At 48.3% G+C, this 25,905-nt stretch overlaps 1 protein-coding gene across 3 annotated transcripts in view; it reads right to left on the bottom strand.

The window, feature by feature from the left end:
* The window catches only part of U2SURP (U2 snRNP associated SURP domain containing), an 878,864-nt gene that overhangs the window by 145,901 nt on the left and 707,058 nt on the right, over positions 1-25,905 (bottom strand). For all 3 annotated transcript variants that reach the window (XM_078666425.1, XM_078666427.1, XM_078666426.1), the window contains one exon: positions 7,373-7,483. In XM_078666425.1, the coding sequence (XP_078522551.1) occupies positions 7,373-7,483 (111 nt within the window). The remainder of the gene's footprint in view (positions 1-7,372; positions 7,484-25,905) is intronic.

Raw genomic sequence — 25,905 nt, 5'->3', positions numbered from 1 at the left:
ATCTTTTGACTTACTGCTCGTATGGCATGATTAATGTGGAATCCATTTGAACTTTGTGTGGCCTATTCTATTTTCTTTCTCTTTTTCTTTGACCTTTACCTTTTTGCCTTCTATCTATGGGTAGGCAATGGGTTTTCGTTTGAACGGTATGTTTAGATGTAACTAGAAGATTCATGTATATAGTGAGGATCTTTAAAATGTGTCACATACACAGAAGAGATATGCAATAGATCAAAATAAATGTTGTATATAGATATAGGAAATGTGAAGACAAATGGTATAATACCAGCAAATATAAGTTATAATAGATTAGCTGCGAATTAAACATTAGTGAAAAACTTTTTGAACTACAAATGTGAGGACTGATCCGCTTTTTTTAGGTGATATGCTAGTATAGTGTATAAAACTAAGTAGCGACTGATGTATCTTTTCTGTTTTTTGTATTTTCTCTCCTTAGTGTTGTGTAATATTTTATGCGAATGACGGTCACCTGACGAAGGTAGTTTGCCGAAACGCGCGTAGTTCAATTCCACCGCTTTGCCTACCTCAAATATACACCGATCGAAAAATTAGTTTTGTTTTTTCTTTTATATTTGTTGTATATGTATATGTAATGTATAATGAACTTGAATATAGAATAATCTGCACTATTGAATATAATTGAATGGAAAATGAGAAATGTATTCTAAAATTTTCTTTTTGAAATAAAATATTGATATATATCTTTTTAACTATTTGGTCATGAATCATTAATTCCATATAGAAGGTCGCTAATGTTTTGATTTTCACCTATAAAAGAGCTGGCATTGTTTAATTGTATGTTTGCTATAGCTTTTCATTTTCCTACTGTGATAATTGAACCCTACGTATAGCAAACTTAGAAATTGTAGGGGTCCCCTGTTTTTCAAAAAGTATTCTGGGCAAGATCACCATTTTAAAAATCGCTGAACGCCCGTATAATGAGAGCGAAGAGAGGACCAGACTGTTGTCTCATCCATAAGGCTTTTGAGAAGAGGGTTGATATTACAAGCCCACAAGGTCAGTGAACACACCAAGGTACTGAAATCCTGTGGTTGCACGCAACAATTGTTCTGCCCATTTCTCTTGGCCCTGCTGCCCGCACACGGGAATAGTACAGACTTGGCGGGGTGGTTTGACCAAAAATGCGCAGGATCTGCAAGGTCCGTACCTTATAGATCCTTTCCTTTTTGGTAAAAAAAAAATCACAAAAAGCACAGGTCGGTCATGAAGAAAAGGACATCGTCTGCGTACAATGCAATGCGGTCTGATCTAGACAATTCCCAATCAAAGACCCACACCACCAGGGTTTGTATGGCAAGGGCGAACAATAACGGTGACAGGGGGCAGCCCTGTTGTGTACCACGGCATATTGGAAATGGGGTGGACCGTTGGACGGCAACCCGAGGCGAGGCGGTAAGCCCTGTGTAAGGGCGGCACACATATGTTCGGAAGCGTGGGTCTAAGTTGAGGACATTTAGAAGGCAAAAGAGGTACGTCCAGCTGAGGGAATCGAACACCTTGTTGATGTCAGCAAGCAGCATTGCTGCAGGGCATCCGAGCCCCGGGACTCTATCCATAGCATTGTAAGGAGGTTGCTTTTTGGCAAATGTGTAGCAGATGTTGATGCAGAGCACGACCCAGCGAGATGGTTCGCTTTTGCACTGCCCGACCCTTCTTCGCGCCAACATACCGCACAAAGAGTTGGCCATCATCTGGAACTATTGTGACCGGTCAAGATAGAATGCCAACATTCTTTTTGTGTCCAGGTGGTGGTCACTCTTCTTCAGAGGAATGTGGTGGGGCATAGAAGGTGAGCAGGGAGATGGACTGCGTAAAATTTAATTGGGTGACCGCTTTCAACAGAAAGGAGGCCCTTGTGCGAAGCATCACTTTCTCAGGGTAGACTGAGAGGTAAGGCGGCTTAAATGATAAGGCCTGCAGCTCACTCACTCTGCAGGCAGATCTAATAGCCACAATGAGGTCTGTTTTCAATGTAAGAAGCCTGATGGGACAATTGCGTAGATGCTCGAAAGGTGTGCACATTAAAGTCAAAACTAAGGTCACGCTGAGGCCTAATGAACGGGGAAGGAGGAAAGAGAGATATACCTTTAAAAATATACGTACAATAGGAGACTTGGAAAAGAGGAAAGATCAGGGAAACGCAAGAAGGCAGATATGCCAGATAGATAGCCCTTAAGAGTGCCTAGAGCAGAGCCCTGCTGGGCAAGAGAAAGAATGAAAATCAGAACTTCAGAAAGGGGATCAACAGATTTTCTGCACACCATGCCACAAATGTTTTCCAACGGCAGGCATAGTCCGTCTCAGTGGAAGGATGCCCTGCTGCCAAGATGACATTACAGACTTTGGGAGGAAAACCAAAAGCTATTAACTGTTGAAGCTGAATCCCCATGCAAGAAAGCAGGGAGTGTACAGGTTTGGCTGGAGGACCCCCCCCCCCCCTCCGTTGCTGCCACAGAAGGTCTTCCTGAAGGGGCAGCCTAAATGGAAGATCGAAGGTCATGCTCAGAAGCCCGGGAAACCAGACTATCCGTGCCCAGTCCGAACTACAAGGATGACTTGGTCCTGGTCGTTCCTGATCATCTTGAGAACTCTGGGAAGGAGTGGCATGGGCGGAAAGATGTACAGGAGGACTGAACTCCACTAGAGACAAAAAGTGTCTTGAAGCAAGAGCTGCCTTGGAAACTCCAGCAATCAAAATTGTAGACATTGCGTGTTATCAATGGAGGCAAACTGATCTAAACAAGGCTCTCCCCACTGCTGAAAGAGACCTTGTGCCACCTCCGGGTGGAGATGCCATTTTTCGGCATCTTAGGCTGAGTTTGTTAGCTCTGGCATGCAGAAAACCTGCCAGGTGTTGAACCACCAGGGATATGCCCTGCTGCTCCAGCCATATCCAGAGGCGCAGGGCCTCCTGATAAAGGGCCCACAACCCCACCCGCCCTGTTTGTTGCAGTACCACATGGTGATGTATTTTGTGGACACTAGGACCAGCCTTTCCCTGGGGAAGTTTAGAAAGGCTTTCAATGCCAGTCAAATTGCATGGAGCTCCAGCAGGTTGATGTGGAGCTCAGATTCCACCAGAGACCAGAGTCCTCTAATCCCCACCTCTCCCAGATGGCTGCTCCATCCCAGGAGTGACGCAGCCTTCAATACTGTCAGATTTGGTTGGGTAAGGAAGAAGGGACTGCCTATGACCCAATCTCAGTTCGTTAGCCACCACTGCAGATTGTTCAGTTTCCTCCGAGATCTGGACCAGGTCGGAGAGATTTCTCTGATGCTGCGTCCACTGGAACTTCAGGTCCCACTGCAGAGCCCCGATATTCAATATGATGTGTTACCAGCAGGATGCAGGCCATGAGGCCCAGGAGCTTGAGAGTCTGTCTCACCGAAACCAGGACAGAGGCTGAAATGTCAGCATCATAGCCTGAATACCACAGACTCACCTCTCGGTAGGATAAGCTTGAAACTGCACCGTGCCTAGAACAGATCAAATGAAAGGGAGCGTCTGAGGAGTCAGAAGTGACTTTGGCATGTTAATAGTGAACCCCATTGAGTGCAGAAGGTTCGCTGTAGTCTGGAGGTGGGAGACGACAGCCTGGGGTGAGCCCGCCTTCAGCAGTTAGAAGTTGAGAGAGGGGAAGACTGGCACCCACGATTTCCACGGATGAGCTGCAACCACCGCCATCACCTTGGTAAACAACTGATGGGCAGTGGTAAGGACAAAAGGGAAGCACAGTAAATTGAAAGTACTCATGGCCTACCGTATACCGCAGATAGTGCCGATCGGCAGGCAGGACGGGAAAATGAAAATAGGCGTTGCGAAAGTCCAACGATACCATACAGTTTCCTGGGTCCACGGCAGATAAGACCTGAGCCAATGTAAGCATTTTGAATTTCTCCTTTTTGAGGAAGAGATTGAGAGCCCAGAGATCAAGGATAGGAGAAAAGGCTCTTGTCCTTTTTGGGAACCAGAAATTAGCGGGAATAACAACCACAGCCTACTTCTTTCACAGGACCCATTGGTTCCCTTGTCCAAGAGAACTGTGACCTTCTCGCGGAGAAGAGATAGACGATCCTCAGCCAGCTGATCGTGAAATGGTGACATGGGGTGAAGTGTAGCCTCGATTGGGACGGAGTAGCCCCTTCAGACAATCTGCAAAACCCACCATCAGATGTTAAGGCCTGCCAGTTGGGCAGGTGATGGTGAATTTGTCCACTAACTGGGTGCCCATGGTGGTAAAGGGACAGACTAGCAGGGTTTGGAGATAGTTGTGGTGGGGGGTGGGGCGGGAGGAATGACCAGAGCGCTGGCTACCTGACTCACTGGGTCTGTGGGTACTGCACCCTCGTCCACTTAGATGCTAAGGAACATGCGCTGCTGGAAGCCCGCTCCGTAGTCGCGAAAGGGAAACGGGGGAGGACATGGGGCCGCAGGGAGGCCTAAGGACCTGGCCGCAGCACGAGAAGCTTTAAAGCGCTCAAGTGACAAATCTGCCTTGTTTCAGAAGAGACGGGTGTCATCGAAAGGAATGTTCGTAAGGGAAGCTTGAACATCCCCTGAAACTCATTCATCCTCAGCCAGGCATGACACCTAAGGGCCACTACCGCAGAAACAGCTCTGCCTAGTGAGTCGGTTGTGTTAATTCTGCATTGAACAGTAAATTTTGCTGCATCTCTACTGTCGGTGACAGCTTGGGAGAGTACAGCACAGGCTTCCTCCTGGACCTGTGGTAGCACTTGTGCAACCATATACCACAAGGTGTGGAAGTAACGGCCCAAAAGGAATGCGGTGTTCACTAACCACAATGCCAGGCTGGCGGAAGAAACCATCTTTTCCTCAAAAAAAGTCCGGCCTCTTCGATTCCCTATCCGGGGGGGGCGGTAGGGAAAGCGCCTTGGTAGGTCGAGGCTTGGTCCCGCAAGCTCTCAGGGGTAGGGTGTTACATGAGGAAGTTTGGATCCCCAGGTGCGGGGCGATGACAGCGGGCAATCGTTCAATTCACAGGAGCCCCTGAGCTGGGTTTGGACCAGGTACCCAGAAGGACGTCAGCAAGGGTGTCATTGAATGGGAGTGGGGGTTCATACGTTGAGACTACAGGCTGCAATACCTCCATCAAAAGATTAGTCTTGACCGCCACTGATGGTACCTGAAGCTCAAGGAACTCAGCCGCCATCAGCAGCACCATTGCATATAGGAAGCTTCCTCCTCTGTAGCCACGGCAGGGGGAGAAAGCAGACAAGCATCTGGAGAAGTATACGGACTGCTGGGCTCACCGAGTTCCTCACACCACTCCATACTCTGTTCTTCCTCATAGGGATGGTATTCTAAAGGGTCCAGCGACTCTTTTCACACTTACCCAAGGCCTAGCCCATACGGCTCCATGTAGGAGATGGTGGCACAGAGAGAGTCGGCACCAGGGCCGGGGAAGGTTGAGATGGTATGATGGGCTTGGTCAGGATTCTTGGGGGCCCTCTGGATCCAGAACCGCCTGTGTGGAAACAGAAGTGGGCCCGCAGGTCCCAAAGGCGCGTCAACGGGGTTGGGCCACCCAAATAAGAGGCGCATATCCTCATAGAACTCCTTGGGTGGGAGGGGGGGCGCTTTGCACTTGGAAGTTCTCGGAGGTGTGGAGTCGGCCCAGGTTCCAAGGAATGAGCCCTAAAATGCTTAGACTCCCTCGTCTAGTCAGTCGATGGATGGAGAGAAGTCAAAGAACGCTTCACCTTCTTGCTCTTTTCCTTGCATCTCATATCGGAGTATCCCGAGGACTTCGGGCTCGCAAAGCAATTCCGCTTCAGTGACCGCTCCCTCAAAGCCTTTGGGGACATGGCCCTGCAATCGGGGCACGACTTGAAGTCATGATCGTTCTCCAGGTACCACAGACAGTCAAGGTGCGGGTCCGTCACCAACATCGCTGGGGTTAAAATGAACTTGCACGACGACATCCTTGACAAACGAGGAGGTAGGTTCTCAAAACCAGTTGACAAAAAGTTTTTAAAAACCTATAAAAAGACAGAGGGCTAGTCTTCTTCGGATCATCAATGGATGGCGCGGGAAGGAAAAAAACGGACGTCAGTGTGCCTGGGTGGTGTTTATATAGGTACCGCAACGTCACTTCCGCCGCAGATGATGGATGCAGAACTGACTTGACGCCACCTACCGGTGAGCATGGGTAGTGCTCGTGAAAAATCTCCCGGATCCAGTCTGATGTCAGGGGAAATTCAAAAGGTATGGAATCTGCGGCTAGAAGTCTATCAGATGCGCAGTCTACTGCTTCTGTAGAATATTATTGGAATTTTGTGCTTTTTTGGTGCTATTTTCAATTAAATCTTTAAAAATTCTCATCTCTGGTCCCACTTGTTTTGTTGTTGTTTTGGTCTCATTTTACACTGCTCTTCTCTTATTTTATAATTGGTTGTGAAATGTTATTGTATTTTGCATGACTTTTTCTACACATTTCCTTTGATTTAACTCTGACTGCTTTGTGTCAAGTTACAAGGGACAGGGCACAGATGTATTTAATTTGCATCACATCTAGCAGGTGGGAGGCTTATCCCTCTAGGTGTACACTTGTCCACCCCAAATAATAATCCACTTTTTTTACAGTTCTGCATGAGTTCAAATACATGTTGTAGTGCAGGTCAACATAAGTACACTGCCACATTAAATGTGAGGTTTATCCTCTCAAAAGTTAATAGTGTGCTGAAGAAATCCAATGGAGTGTAATATATTTTTGAAGCATGGGCAGCAAAGACTGATCTAAAGTCATTGGCCCATGAAAAAAGTCCCGCTGCCAGTTTGCGCAACTTAGTGAAGAAGCCAATACCTGCCTGATGATATAAAACAAGGTAATATTTTGGCATGTGTATAGCACCCTTTTGATTCACCAACAGTGAAGGAAAGTTTTCAAGGTCAGAAATATCTTCAGCTGGGGATGTAGGGCTAGATTATGTAGGGACCACAAGTTGTGAACTTTCAAAGTGCACATTTAAGACAACAGAGATACACTGGGTAGTATTGTGTCATGTAATCTGCAGAATGTTGAATCAAAATGCGCTCAGGGTTAGACGATCACTGAAAATCAATCATCATGAATTTTTCTTTAAAAACAATATTACAAGACAGTTTGGGTGCAAGCATTTGATTGGGATTTCTAGTAAATCATGCAAATCTATTAAGAATAGCACTACAAAAGAAAGGAAATGTAAATGTTCTGTTATTCCACCTTTCTAAAACCTCTTCTACGACATACTCATTTTATCCACAGCATTCCAACACCATCAAATGTAAATGTTTGTCTTTAAAAGACATATTTGTGAAATTTCTCACCCTTTGTAGGAGTTTGTCTCTGTAGTGTTCAACCTGCTCCTGCAAGCTCAGACCAGATTTCTTCGGCCTCTTGCCAGATTCCAACTCATCCTGAAACTTCATCACTTTTAGCTGTGAACCAGTATTGAACATTTAATTAAATGCAAGCAAACATTTGAGCATCGTTATTTACAATTAGCACTCAAAAAAGTGAATGTTGAGTATGTATCATTAGGGAGTGGCAGATGCATAAAGTCTGCATCATGTTTGAGCAACGAGTTAAAATGACAAAACCTTCATGAAAAATCAAAAGAAACCACCAACTAAATACAACACAAAATTTAGCATGATGAAAATGCAAAAGGCATAGAAGGATTGTAGGTAGCTGGCTCTTTATGTGATATCAATAATCTGATATAAAGTGGAAAAAGTTCAGGGGTTTCCTTATAAATTGACTGGGGCTTACTCTAGCAATCCCAAGGCGCTCTATTAGGGGTAGTGTGGTCGAACAGCTTTAGGCTTGAACGAGAGGAGTGCAAGACCTCTGCAAATACAATGATCAATCAATGACACACACAACTCAAGGAGGAGAGCCGCACCAATTTATAAAAATAGCAAATATCTTTATATATGTTTAGGGATCAGAGAAAAATCGCTCAGGTAAGTACGTTTTTAAATATGAATTCTTTTCAGTTAAAAAAAGTGACAGTGCAATTTTTGACTTCTGCAATGTGAACCTATGGAAGAAAGTACAAGTTCTGCAAACAGGTATAGTACAGCAACTTACGGGTCCAATCTCCAGGGGTTAAGGTGAGTGGTGGGCAAGGTTCAAGGCAGCATCAACAGTGCCCCACCAATGGCACAAGGGCAGCTGGGTGCAGGGTGCAAAACAGCGTCGGGAGCCCAATGTTTTTCTATCGACATCTGTCTCTGCAAAGAGGTTGCAGGCTCTGGCTAGGAGGCCAGTCGGGCTGAACCAACAGGGGAGCTCAGGCCTCACGATGCTCGGGGACATATGGACACCTTTGGTCCCCTTCTCCAAGGTCCAGGGGCAACGGGTGCAGATGTGTCTTAGGTGTCGGAATTTTCCGTACCGGAACAGTCGCTGTACAGGGTGGGGGCCTTTGTGGAGAGGCTGCAGGCGACGTCTGTGGGTTCACAAGGGTTACTACCTGATTCTCCAGCCTGTCCAGGTGCCAAGGGGGTCCTGGACAAAGGGGGATGGGCTTCCTCTCCTGTGAGGGGAGCCAGACTCATTCCAAAGGTGGCAGCTCTTTGAAGCTTGATGGCCTGGTGAGGCTTATCAGCAGACCATCCTTTGGGAGTAGGTGGTATACCCTCTTTCCGGACAGGTTTTTACTCTGGGCCTCCTGAGAGCAGAGGCTCTCACCGTAAGAGGTCAGAACAGTGTATTGAGGGGCAGAAATCAGTTGGGGAGAACACCAGAGACTGGTAAGTTTTTAGGGGGCACCTCTAAGGAGTCCTCCGGGTGCATGTACTGGTAAATCCATCACTGGAATCAGTGTTGGTTTATAAATACAAGCTGTTTGATACCAAACATCCCTATTTTCAGTGAAGCCATCATGTAGCTGAAGGAAATAGTTTTCATCAGTGTCCAGGAAATGCTTTAAAATGTCTTCCCTGCCTACTTACACAGGCACTAATAGTACTGACCAGCACAGGGGCATATCTGCTCATGCAGGTATGCTCTTACATGTAGTATTAAGCACCCTGGCTTAAGGCTGTCAGGGCTGCTGTAGGGGTGACTTTCAAACATCACGCACAGTGTTAGGGACATGGCACACAGGGATGTGTGACATGTCGTGTTTTCACTGTTGTCTGCATCAAGACACGCAGCCTGCAATGGCAGCCTTGCATGTGCTTGGTGAGGGGTCCCTTATGGTGGCACAATTTGTGCTGCTGCCCAAGACACAATATTTAGTACTCCAGGCCCTAGGTACCATTTACTAGGGACTTACAGAGGGTGCTAAAGGATTTGCCAATTGGGGAAACAATTGCACACTTTTGGGAAAGAGCTCTGGCACTGGGGAGCTGTTTAGCAGGAACCCAGTGCACGTGCAGTCAAAACCATAACAGTTACCAGGCAAAAAGTGGAGGGAGAACCATGTCAAGAAGGGCTACTTTCCTATGAGAATAGTTGTTTGTAATCATATTGTCAATCAACAGATGCTTGATGTATGCCATAAGTACTGAATACTTTTTTCTCATGTCTGGGATGCTGGAGAACTCAAAAATATTGTGGGGGAAAGTCATTGACAGAAATAGAAGCTGATCCTATTTAAAAAGTTAGAAATGTAAAACATGACGATTACTATCTTAGATAAACCATTTAAAAGGAAAAAATAAGGACATTTGGCTATTTTAGTCAAAATGGCAGTGGCCTCTTAAAGATGAAAAGATGCTGGCCTTTCATGGCAGTACTCTACGATGTTCTGCTGTGGCAGCTGCCACAGTTCATGTTTCCAGTACCCGAGGACAGTATTAATGAAACCATTCTGATGCCTCAATCAGTGAAGCGCATGGGGTGCTTAGGACTGAAATGAAGATTCAAAATGGAGTTCAACTGGGATTAAAAGTAAGGAATACCATTACTTACCGGTATTAAACTGTTTGTAGCTCGCAGTGCTGTAGATTCACTTGCTTTGCTGCCTTCTAATGTTGTACTCGAAACATTAAAACTTGTGTTTCTTGCACCTTAGCTCAGATTATTTTTCACTTAAGGGTCAGAATGTGCATCTGCATGAATTTATAATGCGTGTGCTGACGGTACTAAAATCAAATCAAACATGTTGATTACTTTTAGTAAATCTCTTTCTAACTCATTTCTAACATTTTTAATATTTTCCCCGGTGCCAAAAACCAGTGGCGGCTCCTCTATGGGGGCGTTTGGGCGCCGCCCCACTGCTTTCTCGCCGTGCGAGAAGGCAGAAACAAATGGTAGTTATTACCGTAATAACTACCATTTGTTTCTGCCTTCTCGCACGGCGAGAAAGCAGAAGTTCCTTGTTGAGAGTGGGCGTGTTACTCGAGGGCAGGGGGGAGCGGCTTGCCCACTGTTGTTAATACTGTCTGTTTGGGCGGCCTCAGGCTGCCCAAACAGACAGTATTAACAACAGTGGGCAAACCGCTCCCCCATGCCCTCGAGTAACACCTCCTACTCTTCATGTTCTCTCTGTATGCTGCAGCATACAGAGAGAAAATGACGCGGGTGGGGCAGCTGCCGGACCAATCACAGACGCCGCGGTGGAGGGGAGGGAGGCTGCCTGCAGCCTTCCTGTTGACGAGCAGCACCATGGGAATTCGGAACGCAGGACGGCAGGAGTCGGGAGTCTGGAGTCTCGGAACTTAAAGGTGGGAAGCAGGTAAGTTTTACTTTTAATATTTATCCAATATCCCGCCTCCACCCCCATCCCCTCCGCAGCGCGACCAACACCATTTCCACCCCCCACCCCCACCCCACCTGCAATGCGACTGTGACTATAACAAAATGCACTCAGACCTAGAGCTACCAAAGAGTTACAACGGAAATTTCTGATAATGGTGAGCCATTTGTGAAACTGTTAAAGCAGTAACGTTATTTAACTTGCCGGTTCGTTTATTTTTTGCAACCATTTGTCAAATCTGTCGATTTAATTGAGGCAGAGAAACTCACAGTCAATACTATAGTATGGGTGACACCAAACAAATGAATATTAGAGTGCCAATACGTTAAGTGATATTAACAACTAATATTTACAGTGTAATTAAAATATGACACAGCGAGCGAGAGAATGGGCGATTCAGCAAACGCACCAATTAAAGTGTTTCGCATTTTGAAAACGTTGTACCATAGTCACGTGTGTCTATAAGTGTGGGTGCAAACTCATTTTTGAAGTCGTTTGGTCCAGGCTGCAGGAACAATATCCTGGCGTCCAGTGAGGAGATGCTTGCTTTTATTGGTTTACATTTAGGGCTCGACCGTGATGCAGTGCGGCATCCATCCAATGAGGCGACGGCCTGATAAAAATTTCAAAAATGTTCACTAGGTAATTTTAATTTGTTATTCTGACTCTGCAGTGTTCCAGGCGGAGTGCAGCACTGTACCGTGATTGTCACCTGTGTCTTAATATTATCAAAATACATGGAATTGTATGGTGGTGAGAGGAACCGAGTGCATGACTAATGCAGAAGTGAGGCTTAAAGTTGTCAGAAAGAGACTGGTCCCAAGAGGAAAAGGCAGGTTGGACCAGAAAGGAAGATGAAATGGCGTTTCTTTGATGAGGGACAATATTTATTTTGTATTTCAAAGTACTTCTCAAGTCTGAGAGAGTTCTACTGGTACAGTGTTGTGTTCATAGTAAACTTGACAATATGCCAGGAGGAAAAAAAAATAACAGCTGTTACTATTAGGAAAAACACAATATTTTGATACATGCAACCATTTGCATAGCTCACACTTCAGAGCTTCAGTGATTACTACTTAACATGGACGTCTATTGGTTTTTTATCGCCTTGTAAAGGATGGAAGGCAAAATCATCCCACAGATATTCAGATTTTGGGCCCGTAGTGTGCCATCAAAGCTGTGAAGTTGGGCCATAAGGCTATCTAAAATGCTAAATTAGTTATTTATTTTAATGGCCATAGGAAAAGGGTGTATTAGCTCAGTAAGTTAAATAGCCACCCCACCTCAAGCCCTCCTTATAGCAGGCTTGCTTGGTCTGCTCTCTATATAAAACTCAGCCCTACCTTTTACGCACCACTACTTTGAAATGTCACCAGCCGCCACTGCCAAAAACGGATTTCGGAATTTTCATAGCAGTGCTCCGGTGTGCTGCTAGGTGGTGCTGTACGATTTCCATTTACTTCGTTATGCGACAGAAGTGACACGCATATAAGCACCACACCTGCACAGTGATATCTGATTCCTGCCTGCCTCTTTCCTTGCCCTCAGATGAGGCGCACAACAGATTTGGAGGTACCACTTTGCAGATCTCTAAACTGGGACCTTTTTATATTTTAAAAAGAGGCCACTCGGCAGAGCGGGGAGGTGGGAAGGCAGTGAGAAATCTGCAGTTAGATCGATTAAATTAGGAGCTCAATTTACAAAGTTAATTAACCTACTATCCTGATGGATACTTCTAACCGCAGACTCCACACCTATAGAATGGATATCAAAGCAGTATCTCCCAAAGTGGAGGGTCGGCAAAGTGTCCTCAGACCAGAAAATTCTGCAGGGCCCAACAGGAAAAATGCCCTTCCCGTCAGACCTGGCTGCAAAGGAAGTAGTACTTGATTTGACTGCGTCCTGACACCCACGTCACGGCCAGCCAGATGCCAAGAGCAGGGTTCACTGTGTATGAACACAGAGGTAGTAACCTTGGTGAAACGGGCTCTGAGAGCTTCTAGAACCTGCTTTTTCAGCAGTGCATAGCAGATATTAAAGCAGATCACTATTCACAATGACAGAGCTCTGTTCTGCACCAACTTACCTTTCTATGACCCAGAGAAAGGCACACACCTTTTATTGGCCACCCAATAGTCTTTGATGCCATCTATGGAGAAGTTGAGGGCTCTTTCGAAGTCCCAACAGATGGAAAGTCTCTTCCTCTTTTGGGAAAAAAAAGTCTCCCTGCTCCTCAACACCAGCTTGTCTGGGGCAAAAGGTAGTGTAGGGTGGCTGCACCTAGACAGCTTGGGGCTCACTCAAGCGACAAGTTGAAGTTATTGCAATGAGAAAGAAAGCTTTGAAAATCCGATGGCACAGCAAACAGCTGTGCAGGATCTTGAACGTAGTGCACACGAGGATGGTGAGAAACAAATTAAGGTCTCATTATGGCATCACAGATATTTTGGTGGGGACCTCTATAAAACATCCCAGCAGATAGATTAAGTAAGCGTGGTTGATTAGTTAAACACAAAAGTCCAAAAGGAAGACAAACCCCGTTGCCAGTACCCACTCAATGGCCCAGCTGGGCAAGGGACACAACAAACAGTAATACATTCAGAAGATTTGCTTGCAAGGTGACTAGGTTGCAACCTCCACACCAGGCTATAAACTTGTCCCAGCGCCCAGTATAGAAAGACTGAGCAGGGACACCAGAATGCGAGAATGACATCTACAACCTGTGGTGAGAGATCAAACACAGTCCACTGCAGCTGCTGAATCTCATGCATAGAGGTGTAGATTGTGCAGATTCGGGTGTAGAACACTTTCCTGCTGCTGCGACAGAAGTCCATCTTGCAGTGTTGTTTGGCAGGAGGACAAAAGCTCATGCCCTGAAGTTACTTACCTTGGGTAACAAAATATCTGTAAGAGACGTATATTAGTTATAGATTCCCTACCTTAGAATTACCCCCAGGCTTCAGACTGGAACGAGAGATTTTTTCTTTAGCAGTACCCCTGTGGGTCAGTAGGTGTGGTCGGTAGACTCCGCGTCCGTCGTTTTCGCCGGAATGACGTTGGGGTGTCTACTTAGACGTCCCCCTGCTCGCTGACGTCAGTTCATTACACGACATTCCATGCCAGAAGCGCAGAGCCATGCGAGACACTGATCACTGTTGCACAAAACTAGGGCAATGAAAGGGAGTCCCTTACGCTAAAAGTCAGTTCGCAGAACGGGGAGGATGGGTGGGGCAGTAAGGAATCTATAACTAATATAGGTCTCTTACAGATATATAGTTACCGAAGGTAAGTAACTTGTTCATCTGAAAGAGACTATTAGTTATAGATTCCTTACCCTAGAATAGATACCCCAGCAATACAAACCCGGGAGGTTGGTCTGCGAACAAAGTTCACACCAGAAAGTCCTGGAGAACTGAACGGCCAAAGAAGCCGTCTCTCCGGACTGGACTATCCAGGCAGTAATGCTTAGTGAACGTGTGCAGTGATGCCCACGTGCATGCCTGGCAGATGTCACAGAGGTGGGCTAAACGTCCCAAAGCAGTACTAGCTGCCATCGCCCTGGTGAAATGGGCTCGCAGCCCTACCAGAGGCTCCTTGTTTGCTAACGAATAACAGATTTTAATGCAAAGGACGACCCATCGAGAGATGGTCCATTTCTGCATGGCCGACCTTTCTTGGCGCCCACATAGACAACAAAGAGTTGATCATCCACCCAGAACCGTTTAGTTCGATCCCGATAAAATGATAACACACATTTTGGATCCAGATGGTGAAGTCTCTCCTCCTCCTTGGAATGATGTGGGGGTGGGAAGAAGGTGGGCAAAGTGATGGTCTGTCCTATGTGGAAAGAGGAAACCACTTTGGGAAGAAAAGAAGGTCTAGTTTGAAGGACAACCTTGTCCGGATGAACAGCAAGGAAAGGAGGTTTAGAAGAAAGAGCCTGCGGCTCACTCACCCGAAAGCAGAGGTGATGGCAACCAGAAAAACAGATTTTAAGGTCAATAGTCTAAGAGGACAATAATTTAGTGGCTCGAAAGGAGCACACATAAGGTAAGTCAGGACGATATTTAAGTCCCACTGGGGTATTATGAAAGGAATAGGAGAAAAGAGGTGAGTAATGCAGTTAAGAAATCCATTTACAAAATGGGACTTGAAAAGAGAAGGCTGATCAGGGAGGCGAAGAAATGCCGAAATGGCCGAAAGATAGCCTTTAAGGGTGCCCAGAGCAGAGCCCTGCTGGGCCAAAGAAAGAATGAAGAGGAGAACCTCTGAAAGAGGGGCAGAAAGGGGATCCACAGCCTTTGCTGTGCACCATGCCACAAATTTGTTCCATCCACAGGTGTTTACCGTTTTAGTGGAGGGACACTTGGCTGCCTGGATGACATTACAGACTTCATGAGGAAGGTCGTAAGCTGTCAACTGTCAACGCTCAATCTCCACGCATGGAAGTGGAGGCTGGACAGGTTTGGGTAGAGGACCGTCCCCTGTTGCTGCGACAGAAGGTCCCCATGAACAGGCAGTATAATCGGAGGATTGATGGTCCTGTTCAAGAGCTCGGGATACCAGACTCTTTGTGCCCGATCGGAGCCACAAGTATGGCTTGGACCAGGCTGCCCTTGATCTTCAGCACTCTGGGCAGAAGTGGTATAGGCGGAAAGGCGTACAGAATACTGCAATTCCACTCGCGACGAAAAGCATCCCTGAGTAAGTGCCGCCTTGGAAATTCCAACGTGCAGAACTATTGACATTGCGCATTCTCTTCGGTGGTGAACAGATCTAACCAAGGCTCTCCCCACTGCTGAAAGAGACCTTGCACCCCCTCCGAGTGAAGAAGCCATTCGTGATGCATCATGCACCAGTGGCTGAGTTCGCCCACCCTGGCGTTCAGTGAACCTGCCATGTGATGAACCACCAGGGACATGCCCTGATGTTCCAGCCCAGCCTAGAGGCGAAGGGCATCTTGACATAGGGTCCACGACACCACCCAGCCCTGTTTGTTGCAGTACCACATGGCAGTGGTGTTGTCCGTGAATTCCTGCACTACTCTTCCCTTGACAGTAGGAAGGAATGCTTTCAGTGCAAGACGAATCGCCTGGAGCTCCAGAAGGTTGACCAGAGGCCTCTGTTCTCCGCCTCTCCCATGTGGCCACTCCATCCTAGAAGGGACGCATCTGTCACCACTGTGAAGTCTGGTTGGGGAACGGAGAGGGATCTGCCATTGATCCAATCCTGGTTCGTTAGCCACCACTGCAATTGGCGTGCAGTGCCCTCCGAGATCTGGATGACATCGGAAAGATTCCCCTGATGCTGTGCCCACTGGAACTTCAGGTCCCACTGCAGAGCCAGCATATGCCACCTGGTATGGTCCACCAGCAGTATGCAGGAGGCCATGAGGCCCAGCAGCCTCGTGGTCAATCTCACGAAACCCGGGATAGAGGCTGAAACATCAGTATCATAGCCCGAATATGCCGGACTCACTCCTCGGAAGGATAAGCCCGAAATTGCGCTGTATCCAAAACTGCTCCGAGGAAAAGGGGCTTCTGAGAGGGAATCAGGCCTGGGCCTGAATGAGTCTTCAAAGGAGAGTGTTCTTGGGAACTCCAACTTGCAAAAATTGTGACTGCATGTTCAGCGGTGCTGAACAGATCTGGTCTGTGTTCTCCACACTGTTGGAAAATGTCCTGAGCCAACTCTGCGTGTAGCTGCCATTAGTGATATGTAAGGCACAGTCAGCTGAGCTCACACATTCAGGAATTAAAGATCCCCCGCAAGGTGGTTCACGATCAGGGAAATGCCCGGATGCTCCATCCAACTTCAGGGGTGTTGCGCCTTCTCGAAGAAGACTCGGAGCCCCACTCTGCCCAGTTTGTTGCAATACCACAACGGTGGTGTTGTCTGTAAGATCCCAATCTAGCCTTACCTTGACGGACTGAAGGGAGGTCTTCATCGCCAAAAGATTTTGCCTATAGCTTCAAAGGTTTGATGTGGAGCAGAATTTCTGAAAGAGACCAGATCTCCTCTCCCAGACGATCATCCCACAGACCCAGCAGTGACATACCAGTCACCACTGCCAACTCTGCGTGGGGAAAAGAGAGAGGGGTCTGTCGCTGGTCAGACTGAAGCCGAACAACCACCACTGCAGATAATGTGCAGTCTCCTCCGAAACTTGGATGACATCAGACAGGTTTACATGGTGGTGGGCCCACTGAGATTTTGGTACCCACTGCAGAGCCTGCACATGCCATCTAACAAAGGAGGCAGGAGGAAGCTTGAGGCCAACAGACCCCAACGTCTCAGGGCCATTCTCACAGAGTTTCAGAACCACTCTCACCGAGATCCAGCAAAAAGAATGAAGCATTAGGTTCATAGTCCTAACATCCTAGACTCATTGTGGCAGGACTATCTCCAGAATTATCACAACAAAGGGGAGCCTCTGTGAAGTAGTCAACTGCGTCTTTGGCTCATTGCTAGAGAACCCCAACAATGTTAGGAGGTGTGCTTTTGCCTGGAGGTAGTCCACGACTGATTGTGGCGAGCCTGACCCTAGCAGTCAGTCATAAAGGTAGGGAAAAGTAAATGGTTACTTACAGGTAGTTGTGCAGCTTGGCGAGTTTTCTGGATTCACATGTAAGCATTATCTGCTTTTGTGGTTTGGTCTGGAATGGAGTCTTTGATTTTATTCTTTCTTTTACTTTTTGTCTACCCTATGCTTCTTCGTGTATTTGGATGTCCAAAAAGTACTATTTTGTAAAGGTGTGTATGGAGGACCAAGTACCTCCATACAGATTTCATTTGTGGACACAGTTGCTAGAAAGTGCGGCGCTGCTCTCTTCTTCCTCATGTAGTGTATCCTTTGATTTGTTGGTAATGCTTCCCCTCGTTTCGCATAGCAGGTTGGCATTGTTTGCACTATCCATTCCCTTGGTTACCTGTGTACCCTTACTTGCGCTAGCAAAGGACACGAAAAGTTGACTTCGCTTTCTTAGGGTCCTTGTTCCCTGCAGGTAGTACATGAGCACCCTTTATCACTTTAGTGTGTGTAAGACACTGAAAGAAAGAATGCCAGCAGTTGGTTCTGTCATTAGTGGAACAAAAGCACAAGTTACTTACCTTCGGTAATGAGATATCTGTAAGAAACATTAGTAGTGATAGATTCCTTACCTTAGACTTACCCCTAGGCGTCAGGTGGGACCTGGGAAGTTTTTGTCAGCAGTACTCCTGCGCGTCGGTAGGCGTAGTCGTGCCATTTTGCGTGCGTCGTTGGTGCCGGGATGACGTCACTGGAGCTACTTAGACGCGCCCACATGCGCGGACGTCAGTTCTGTACACGACTTTCGGCACCAGGAACGCAGAGCCATGCAAGAAACTGACCACTGGTGCCACGAACCTAGGGCCCTGAAAAGGATGACCTTATGGGTGAGGTGGTATGGAATCTATCACTACTAATGTTTCTTACAGATATATCGTTACCGAAGGTAAGTAACTTGTGCATCTGAAAGAAACATGTAGTGATAGATTCCTTACCTTAGAATAGATACCCCAGCAATACCAACCCCGGTGGTGGGTCTGCGAACAAAGATCACACCAAAAAGTCCTGGAGAACAGAACGGCCAAAAAAGCTGTCTCTCCGGACTTGGCTATCCAGGCAGTATTGCTTGGTAAACGTGTGCTGCGAAGCCCACGTGGCTGCCTGACAGATGCCATGCAAGGGAACTCCCCGTTCCAAAGCAGTAGTGGCTGGTGTCGCCCTGGTAGAATGGGCGCGTAGCCCCACCGGAGGCTCCTTTATAACCAAAGAATAACCAGCCTTAATGCACAGAACGACCCGCCGAGAGATGGTCCGCTTGTGCGCGGCCTGACCTTTCTTGGCGCCTGCGTAGCCAACAAAGAGCTGGTCATCCACCTGGAACTGTTGTCTGCGGTTCAGATAGAAAGAGAATGCACGTTTTGAGTCCAGATAGTGCAGCCTCTCTTCCTCTTTTGAGGGATGTGGAGGCGGAAAGAAGGTGGGCAAAGTGATGGTCTGCCAGATGTGAAAGGCAGTGACAACCTACAGCAGAAAAGAATGACGAGTCCGTAGAACAACTTTGTCTGGATGCACTGAGAGGAAATGGAAGCTTAGAAGAATGAGCCTGGAGCTCACTCACTCTTCTGGCAGAGGTGATCGCCACCAGGAAAGCAGTCTTTAAAGTGAGAAGATGAAGAGGACAGTGGTGAAGTGGCTCAAAGGGAGCACACATCAGATAAGATAGAACGAGGTTCAACTCCCACAGAGGCCTTATGAAAGGAATAGGAGGGAAACGATGACTAATGCCTTTTAAGAATCTATTTACAACAGGGGACTTGAAAAGGGAAGGCTGAAATGGCAGACAGATAGACCTTGATAGTGCCCAGAGCAGAGCCCTGCTGGGCCAAAGAAAATGCCCTTTAAGAATCTACTTACAACAGGGGACTTGAAAAGGGAAGGCTGATCTGAAAGCCGTAAAAAGGCTGAAATGGACGAGAGATAGCCCTTAATAGTGCCCAGAGCCAGAGCCCTGCTGGGCCATAGAAAGGAGGAATAAGAGGACCTCTGAAAGAGGGACAGAAAGAGGATCCACAGCCTTTGCTGTGCACCATGCCACATATGTATTTCACCTGCAGGCGTATATCGTTGGAGTGGACGGATGCCTGGCTGCCAAGATGACATCACAAACTTTAGGAGGCAGGTCAAAGGACGTCAACTGCCGCTGCTCAATCTCCATGCAAGAAGGTGGAGGCTGGGCGGGTTCGGGTGGAGGACCCTCCCCTGCTGCTGCAACAGAAGATCCTCCAGAAGAGGCAGACTGAGCGGGGGATCGATCGCCATATTGTGTAGCTTGGGATATCATACTCTTCGAGCCCAGTCCGGAGCCAGAAGAATGACTTGGGCCCGGTCGCGCCTGATCTTCTTCAGCACTCTGGGTAGAAGTGGTATAGGCGGAAAGGAGAATAGTAGACCGCACCTCCACTCAGCACGAAAAATGTCACCTAGCGAGTGCCGCCTTGGAAATTCCAACGCGCAGAACTGACGACATTGCGCATTCTCTCCCGTGGCGAATAGATCTAACCAAGGCTCTCCCCACTGCTGAAAGAGACTTTGCGCCACGTCCGAGTTCAGACACCATTCGTGATCAATCATGCACCGGCGGCTGAGTTAGTCTGCCCTGGCGTTCAGAGAACCTGCCAGGTTGTTGAACCATCAGGACATTTCTCTGATGTTCCAGCCATGTCCTCTTGACATAGGGTCCACGACCCAACCCCGCCCGGTTTGTTGCAGTACCACATGGCGGTGGTGTTGTCTGTGAACACCTGCACTACTTTCCCCATGACAGAGAGAAGAAATGCCTTCAGAGCAAGTCGGATCGCCTGAAGCTCCAGAAGGTTGATATGGAGTCGGGACTCAGCCGAAGACCAGAGGCCTCTGATCACCGCCTCTCCCATGTGGCCGCCCCAACCCAGAAGGGACGCATCCTTCACCCCTGTGTGCTTCGGTTGGGGAAGGGAGAGGGATCAGCCATTGACCCAATCGCGATTCGTGAGCCACCACTGCAACTGTCGTGCAGTGCCCTCCGAGATCTGGACGTGATCGGACAGGTTGCCCTGATGCTGTGCACACTGGAACTTCAGGTCCCACTGCAGGGCCCGCATATGCCATCTGGCATGATCCACCTGCAGGATGCAGGAGGCCATCAGGCCCAAGCAGCCGAAGGGTCATCCTGACCGAAACCCGGGATAGAGGCTGCAAGATCGGAATCATAACCTGAATATCCCAGACTCGCTGCTCAGGAGGATAAACCCGGAACTGCGTCGAGTCCAGAACCGCTCCGATGAAGAGGAGCTTCTGAGAGAGCATCAGGTGCGACTTCGGCACGCTGATGGAAAACCCCAGCAAATGCAGGAGGTCGGTCGTGGTCTGGAGGTGTGAGATGACTGCCCGGGGCAAGCCCGCCTTCAACAACCAGTCGTCGAGATAGGAGAAGACTGGAACTCCTGATCTGCGCAGATGAGCTTTGACCACCGCCATCACTTTCGTGAACACCCGATAGGGCGCTGGTAAGGTCGAAGGGGAGCACAGTAAACTGAAAGTGCGCTTGGCCTATCGTGAACTGCAGGTAACGCCTGTGGGCCGGCAGGACGGGGATATGGAAATAAGCGTCCTGCAAGTCCAACGCTACCATCCAGTCTTCAGGTTCGAGAGCAGACAAGACCTGAGCAAGCGTCAACATCTTGAACTTCTCTTTCCAGAGGAAGCCATTGACGTCCCTGAGGTCCAAGATAGGACGCAGGCCCTTGTCCTTCTTGGGACCAGAAAGTAGTGGGAATAGCAACCAAGACCTACTTCTGACGCAGGAAAGCGCTCAATGGCCCCCTTGGCCAAGAGGGCAGTGACTTCCTGCTGGAGAAGCGCAAGATGGTCCCCTGACATGCTGTGGTACCGAGGTGGCATGGCGGTAGGTGTAGTCTTGAAGGGGAGGGAGTAGCTCCTTCGGACTATCTGCAGCACCCACATGTCCGAAGGGATGTCGCGCCAGAGGGGGAGACGATGGCGTATTCTGCAGCCTACTGGCGTTTGATGGTCTGAAGGCTTGGACTAGGAAGGCTTTGAAGCGGACGCTGCGCGGGTGGAAATGGACTGATCCGCCCGCTGGCCCCCAGAACCACCTCGACGGTTCCCACGTCCAAGCTGAGGTTATTGCAGAGAGGCCCAAGGACTTGGCCATAGCCCGTGAATCCTTAAATGCTCCAACGCACTGTCTGTTTTGTTGCCTAAAAGGCGAATGCCACCAAAGGGCAGGTCCATCAAAGGGTTTTGGACATTGCAGAAAAGCCCGTTGTGGAAATCGCCCTGCCCAGCGAGTCAGCGGTATCAAGCCCACAACGGATGGTGAACTTAGCCGAGTCTCTCACAGCTGCAATAGCCTGGGCGAGTACGCAACTGTGCACCTACGCAACTGTGTCCCACACGGAGTGGGAGCAATGGCCCAAGAGGCATGCAGTGCTCACCGACTGCAGCCCTAAGCTGGCAGATGAAAACAGCTTCTTGGATTCCCTATCAGGGGTGCAGAAGGGAATGTGCTCTGAGATGCAGAGGCTTGGACAACCAAGCTCTCAGGGGTGGGGTGTTGGGAGAGAAACAGGGAGTCGCCCAGAGCCGGGCGAAGGGCGTCAGGCCATGTTCCTGTCATCAGGAGCCCCTGTGTTGGGTCTGGACCAAGTGCCCAAAAGAATGTCTGATAGTGCATCATTGAAAGGCTGCAAGGGCTCCGAAGAGGTTGCCGCCAGCTGTAGCACTTCTGCCAGGAGGTTAGTCCTGACGGCCACTGTAGGGAGTTCGAGGTGGAGAGCCTCGGCTGCCCTACGCAACACCACTGCGTAACTTGCTCCCTCCTCCGTAGCCACGGAAGGAGAAGACAGCATGCCAAGGTCAGGCGAGGTGTCTAGACCAGGGAGGTCCTGTGGTGCCGGAGCCGACGGCGGCGCCGGGGTTGGAACAACCAGCGTCGGAACAACCGGCGTCGGAAGGGCAGGACTCCCAGTCGGGTCGGCGGGGCCGAAGGCGCGCTGGCGGAGCCAGACGGCCCAAAAAGTTGGGCCATGGCAGCAATAAATTCTTGAACCTGTGCAGGCGTCATCGACAAACCCTGGAAGTCTGGTAGGCCGGGGGTGACGTCGCAGGCTTCGCCAGAGCCGCGGGGGTGGCACCACCCGCACACTCAGAAGGGCGAGGGGAAGTCGAAGAGCGACGACGCTTCTTCAACTTCTTCTTGGAATGCTTCAGCTTACCTGACTCAGGGTGCGAAGACTTGGATCCAGAAGAACGGTGTTGATGGCTCCGCGACCGGTCCTTTGACCTACCACGGGACCGGGACCTTGAGCGGCGCGGAACTTCCAGCAACTTTCGGGACCACTCCTGCAAAGTTTTCAGTGCCATTGGCGCGGAAGTCAGGGCACGACTTGGAGTCGTGGTCGCGCCCCAGGCAGTTGAAACACACGTGGTGCGGGTCAGTCATCGACATCATGCGGTGACAGTCCCCAGAGTTCTTGAAGCCGGGCATCCCTACACCAGGAGTCGATCGACTCGAAGAAATGAGATGAAAGGCCTCGAAAAGAACAGTCAAAAAGTGACTAGGGGTGCTTGCTCTTCCCGAATCTGTGCTTGGTGGCGCGGAAAAAGAAAGAACTGACGTCAGCACGCGTGGGCTCGTCTAAGTAGCTCCAGCGACGTAATTACCACGCACACGGAGCCGCACGTTGACGCCTACAGACGCGCAGGGGTACTGCTGATGAAAACTTTCCGGATCCAGTCTGACGCCTGGGGGTAATTCTATGGTAAGGAATCTATCACTATGTGTGTCTTTCAGATACACTATTTAAGTTCCACAATGATGTTGGTGATGCCCAGGAGGAGGGGAGGGATGTTATTTGGGAGTGAAGAAGCTGTTTCCCACAAGTCCCCTTGGGTAGATGACACTGCCTGGCTAGGAGCCCCAGGCAGTTGAGACGCAGGCGGTGTGGATCAGTCACCGAAATTATGCGATGACAGTCCCCAGAGTTGTTGAAGCCAGGCCTCCCTACACCAGGAGTCGATCGACTTGAAGAAATTAGGTAAAAGGCCTGGAAAAGCACAGTCAAAAAGTGACTGGGGGTGCTTGCTCTTCCCGGATCTGTGCTTGTTGGCGCGGAAAAAGAAAGAACTGACGTCAGCACGCGTGGGCGCGTCTAAGTAGCTCCAGCTACGTCATTCCGGCGACTACGCATGCGGAGCAGCACGATGACGCCTATTGACGCGCAGGGTTACTGCTGACGAAAACTTTCCGAACCCAGTCTGAGGCCTGGGGGGTAATTCTAAGGTAAGGAATCTATCACTACGTGTTTCTTTCAAATACAGTATTTAAGTTCCACAATGGTGTTGGTGCTGCCCAGGAGGAGGGGAGGGATGGTATGTGGGAGTGAAGAAGCGGTTTCCCACAAGTCCCCTGGTGTAGGTGACACTGCCTGGCTAGGTGAATCCTGGGTAAGGCATAGGTTAGGCTGCTATCTAGCAAGTGGGTTGGAAAGGTTAGGGGTCATGTGCTTTCAGTCTAGGAGATCTTGGTTCTTTCACCAGTCGATAGGAATATAATACTTACCCTCTAAGTATCTGTCTGTGGCAAGTAGTGCAGTGGATTCACATGCTTTGCATACTCCTGTCATCTAATGTTGGTTCCTGATGTGTGCAGGTGTCTGGGGAGGAGGGTGAGCGCATGTGAATCTACAGACCTACATGTTGCTTGCAGGGTAAGTAACATTCTGTTTGAGGCATGTGTGGCTGTAGATTTACACATGCTTGTAAAGCAGTCCTCCTAAGAAGTGGTGGCTAACCTGTGGACATTCCAGTTGGTTGAAAAAGTGTGTGTAGCACTGCCTGTCATACATGTGCTTGTTGCCGTGCTATTACATCTATACAATAATGTTTAGTGAAAGTGTGTGTTGAACACCATGTAGCTGGTTTGCATAGGTCAGCTATTGGAATGTTTACGTGGAGAGGTGTGGTGCAGCAGCCAGGGCAGTTCCCTTTGGAGCACAGGGTTCGCGGTTCAATCCCTGGCGGCAGCTCAGCACCATGTGACTCTGGGCAATAGCTAATTTAATTTCCACGATGGCCCCCAGCGCCTTGAGACCCGTAAGGGTGAGTAGTCCGCACTTTACAAAAACAGATTTACATTTATATTTACCAGGAAAGCCATGGATGCTCCTTTTTAATACTCTGAGAAAAGTGTGCTATAGGAGTTGCAGGAAATGTTTGTTTTTGGCTTTAGCATAGCATGTTTGAATGCATTTAACTATCCATCTGGCAATACCTGATTTAGATATAGGATTTCCTTTATGAGGTGGTGAGAAATCATGAAACAGCCGTTTAGTTTTTCTGAAAGTTTTAGTTCTATCAATATAAAACATAAAGGGCTCTTTTGACATCTACTGTGTGGAGAGCTCTCTCTACAACTCAGTCTGGTTGAGGGAAGAAAACTAGCAACTCAATGGATTTATTAAGATAAAAGTGAGAGATAATTTTTGGGAGAAATTAAGGGCTGGTGAGGAGGACCACCCTGTCTCTGTGGAGCTGTAAGAAAGCCTCCTCTAAGATTAATTCCTGGAGCTCCATAATGTGTCTTAGTTAAGTAATAGCTATCAAAAAGGCCACCTTACAAGATAGAAATTGAAGGAAGCAGTTATGCATGGGCTCAAATGGAGGTCCCATGAGGCGTGTAAGAACAACGTTAACATTCCATGAGGGCGCAAGTGGAACTCGTGGTCGTAATATTCCTTTAAGCCCCTTCAAGAAGGCTATATGACCGGTATTTTGAATAAAGGCATATGTTGCCTTTTTTGTAGATAAGCAGCGACTGCAGTGAGATGTAACCTTATGGAAGGGAATGCCAGTCCAGAGACTTGTAAATGAAGCAGGTAACAGACAATTTTCTGAACAGTGGCAGTGAGATGTAACCTTATGGAAGGGAATGCCAGTCCAGAGACTTGTAAATGAAGTAGGTAACAGACAATGCTCTGAAAAGTGGCATTGAGAGGATCAATTTGTTTTGAATGACAATAAACAAAACTTTTTCATATAGCGGAGTAGCATGCTCGAATGGTAGGCTTACGGGTTTTCTTAAGAATGGTCATAGATTCAGTTGGGAGATTTAAGTAACTAAATTCTATGATTCTATGACCTCAGGAGCTAGATTGCAAGATTGAGAGCCTTGGAATCTGGACAAGTGATTTCTCCATGGTTCTGAGTAAGAAGCTCCAGTCTGTTTGGGAGCTTCTTGTGGGGTAATACAAAGAAGTCAGTAATGTTGTGAACCAGGGCTGACGGGCCTATGTGGGAGCCACTAGAATGTGCATGAGAGATGTTCGCCTGCTTATAAACCAGAAATGGAATGAGAGGGAGAGGAAGAAAAAGCAAATATCCCTGGCCAATTAATCCATAGTGAGTTGACCATGGAGTGTTGGAACCTGGATGCAAAGCATGGCCATTTGGCGTTTTGTGAGGTTGCATACAAATTTATTTGATGGAACCCTCATTTGTGGAAGTATGGAAGGAGAACTTGGGGGTGGAGGTCCGACTTGTTGCTGCATCCAGATGTGGAG

The sequence above is a fragment of the Lissotriton helveticus genome, chromosome 11 (genome assembly GCF_964261635.1).
Source record: "Lissotriton helveticus chromosome 11, aLisHel1.1, whole genome shotgun sequence".
Lineage (NCBI taxonomy): Eukaryota > Metazoa > Chordata > Amphibia > Caudata > Salamandridae > Lissotriton > Lissotriton helveticus.
This window is presented reverse-complemented; position numbering and strand designations above follow the sequence as displayed.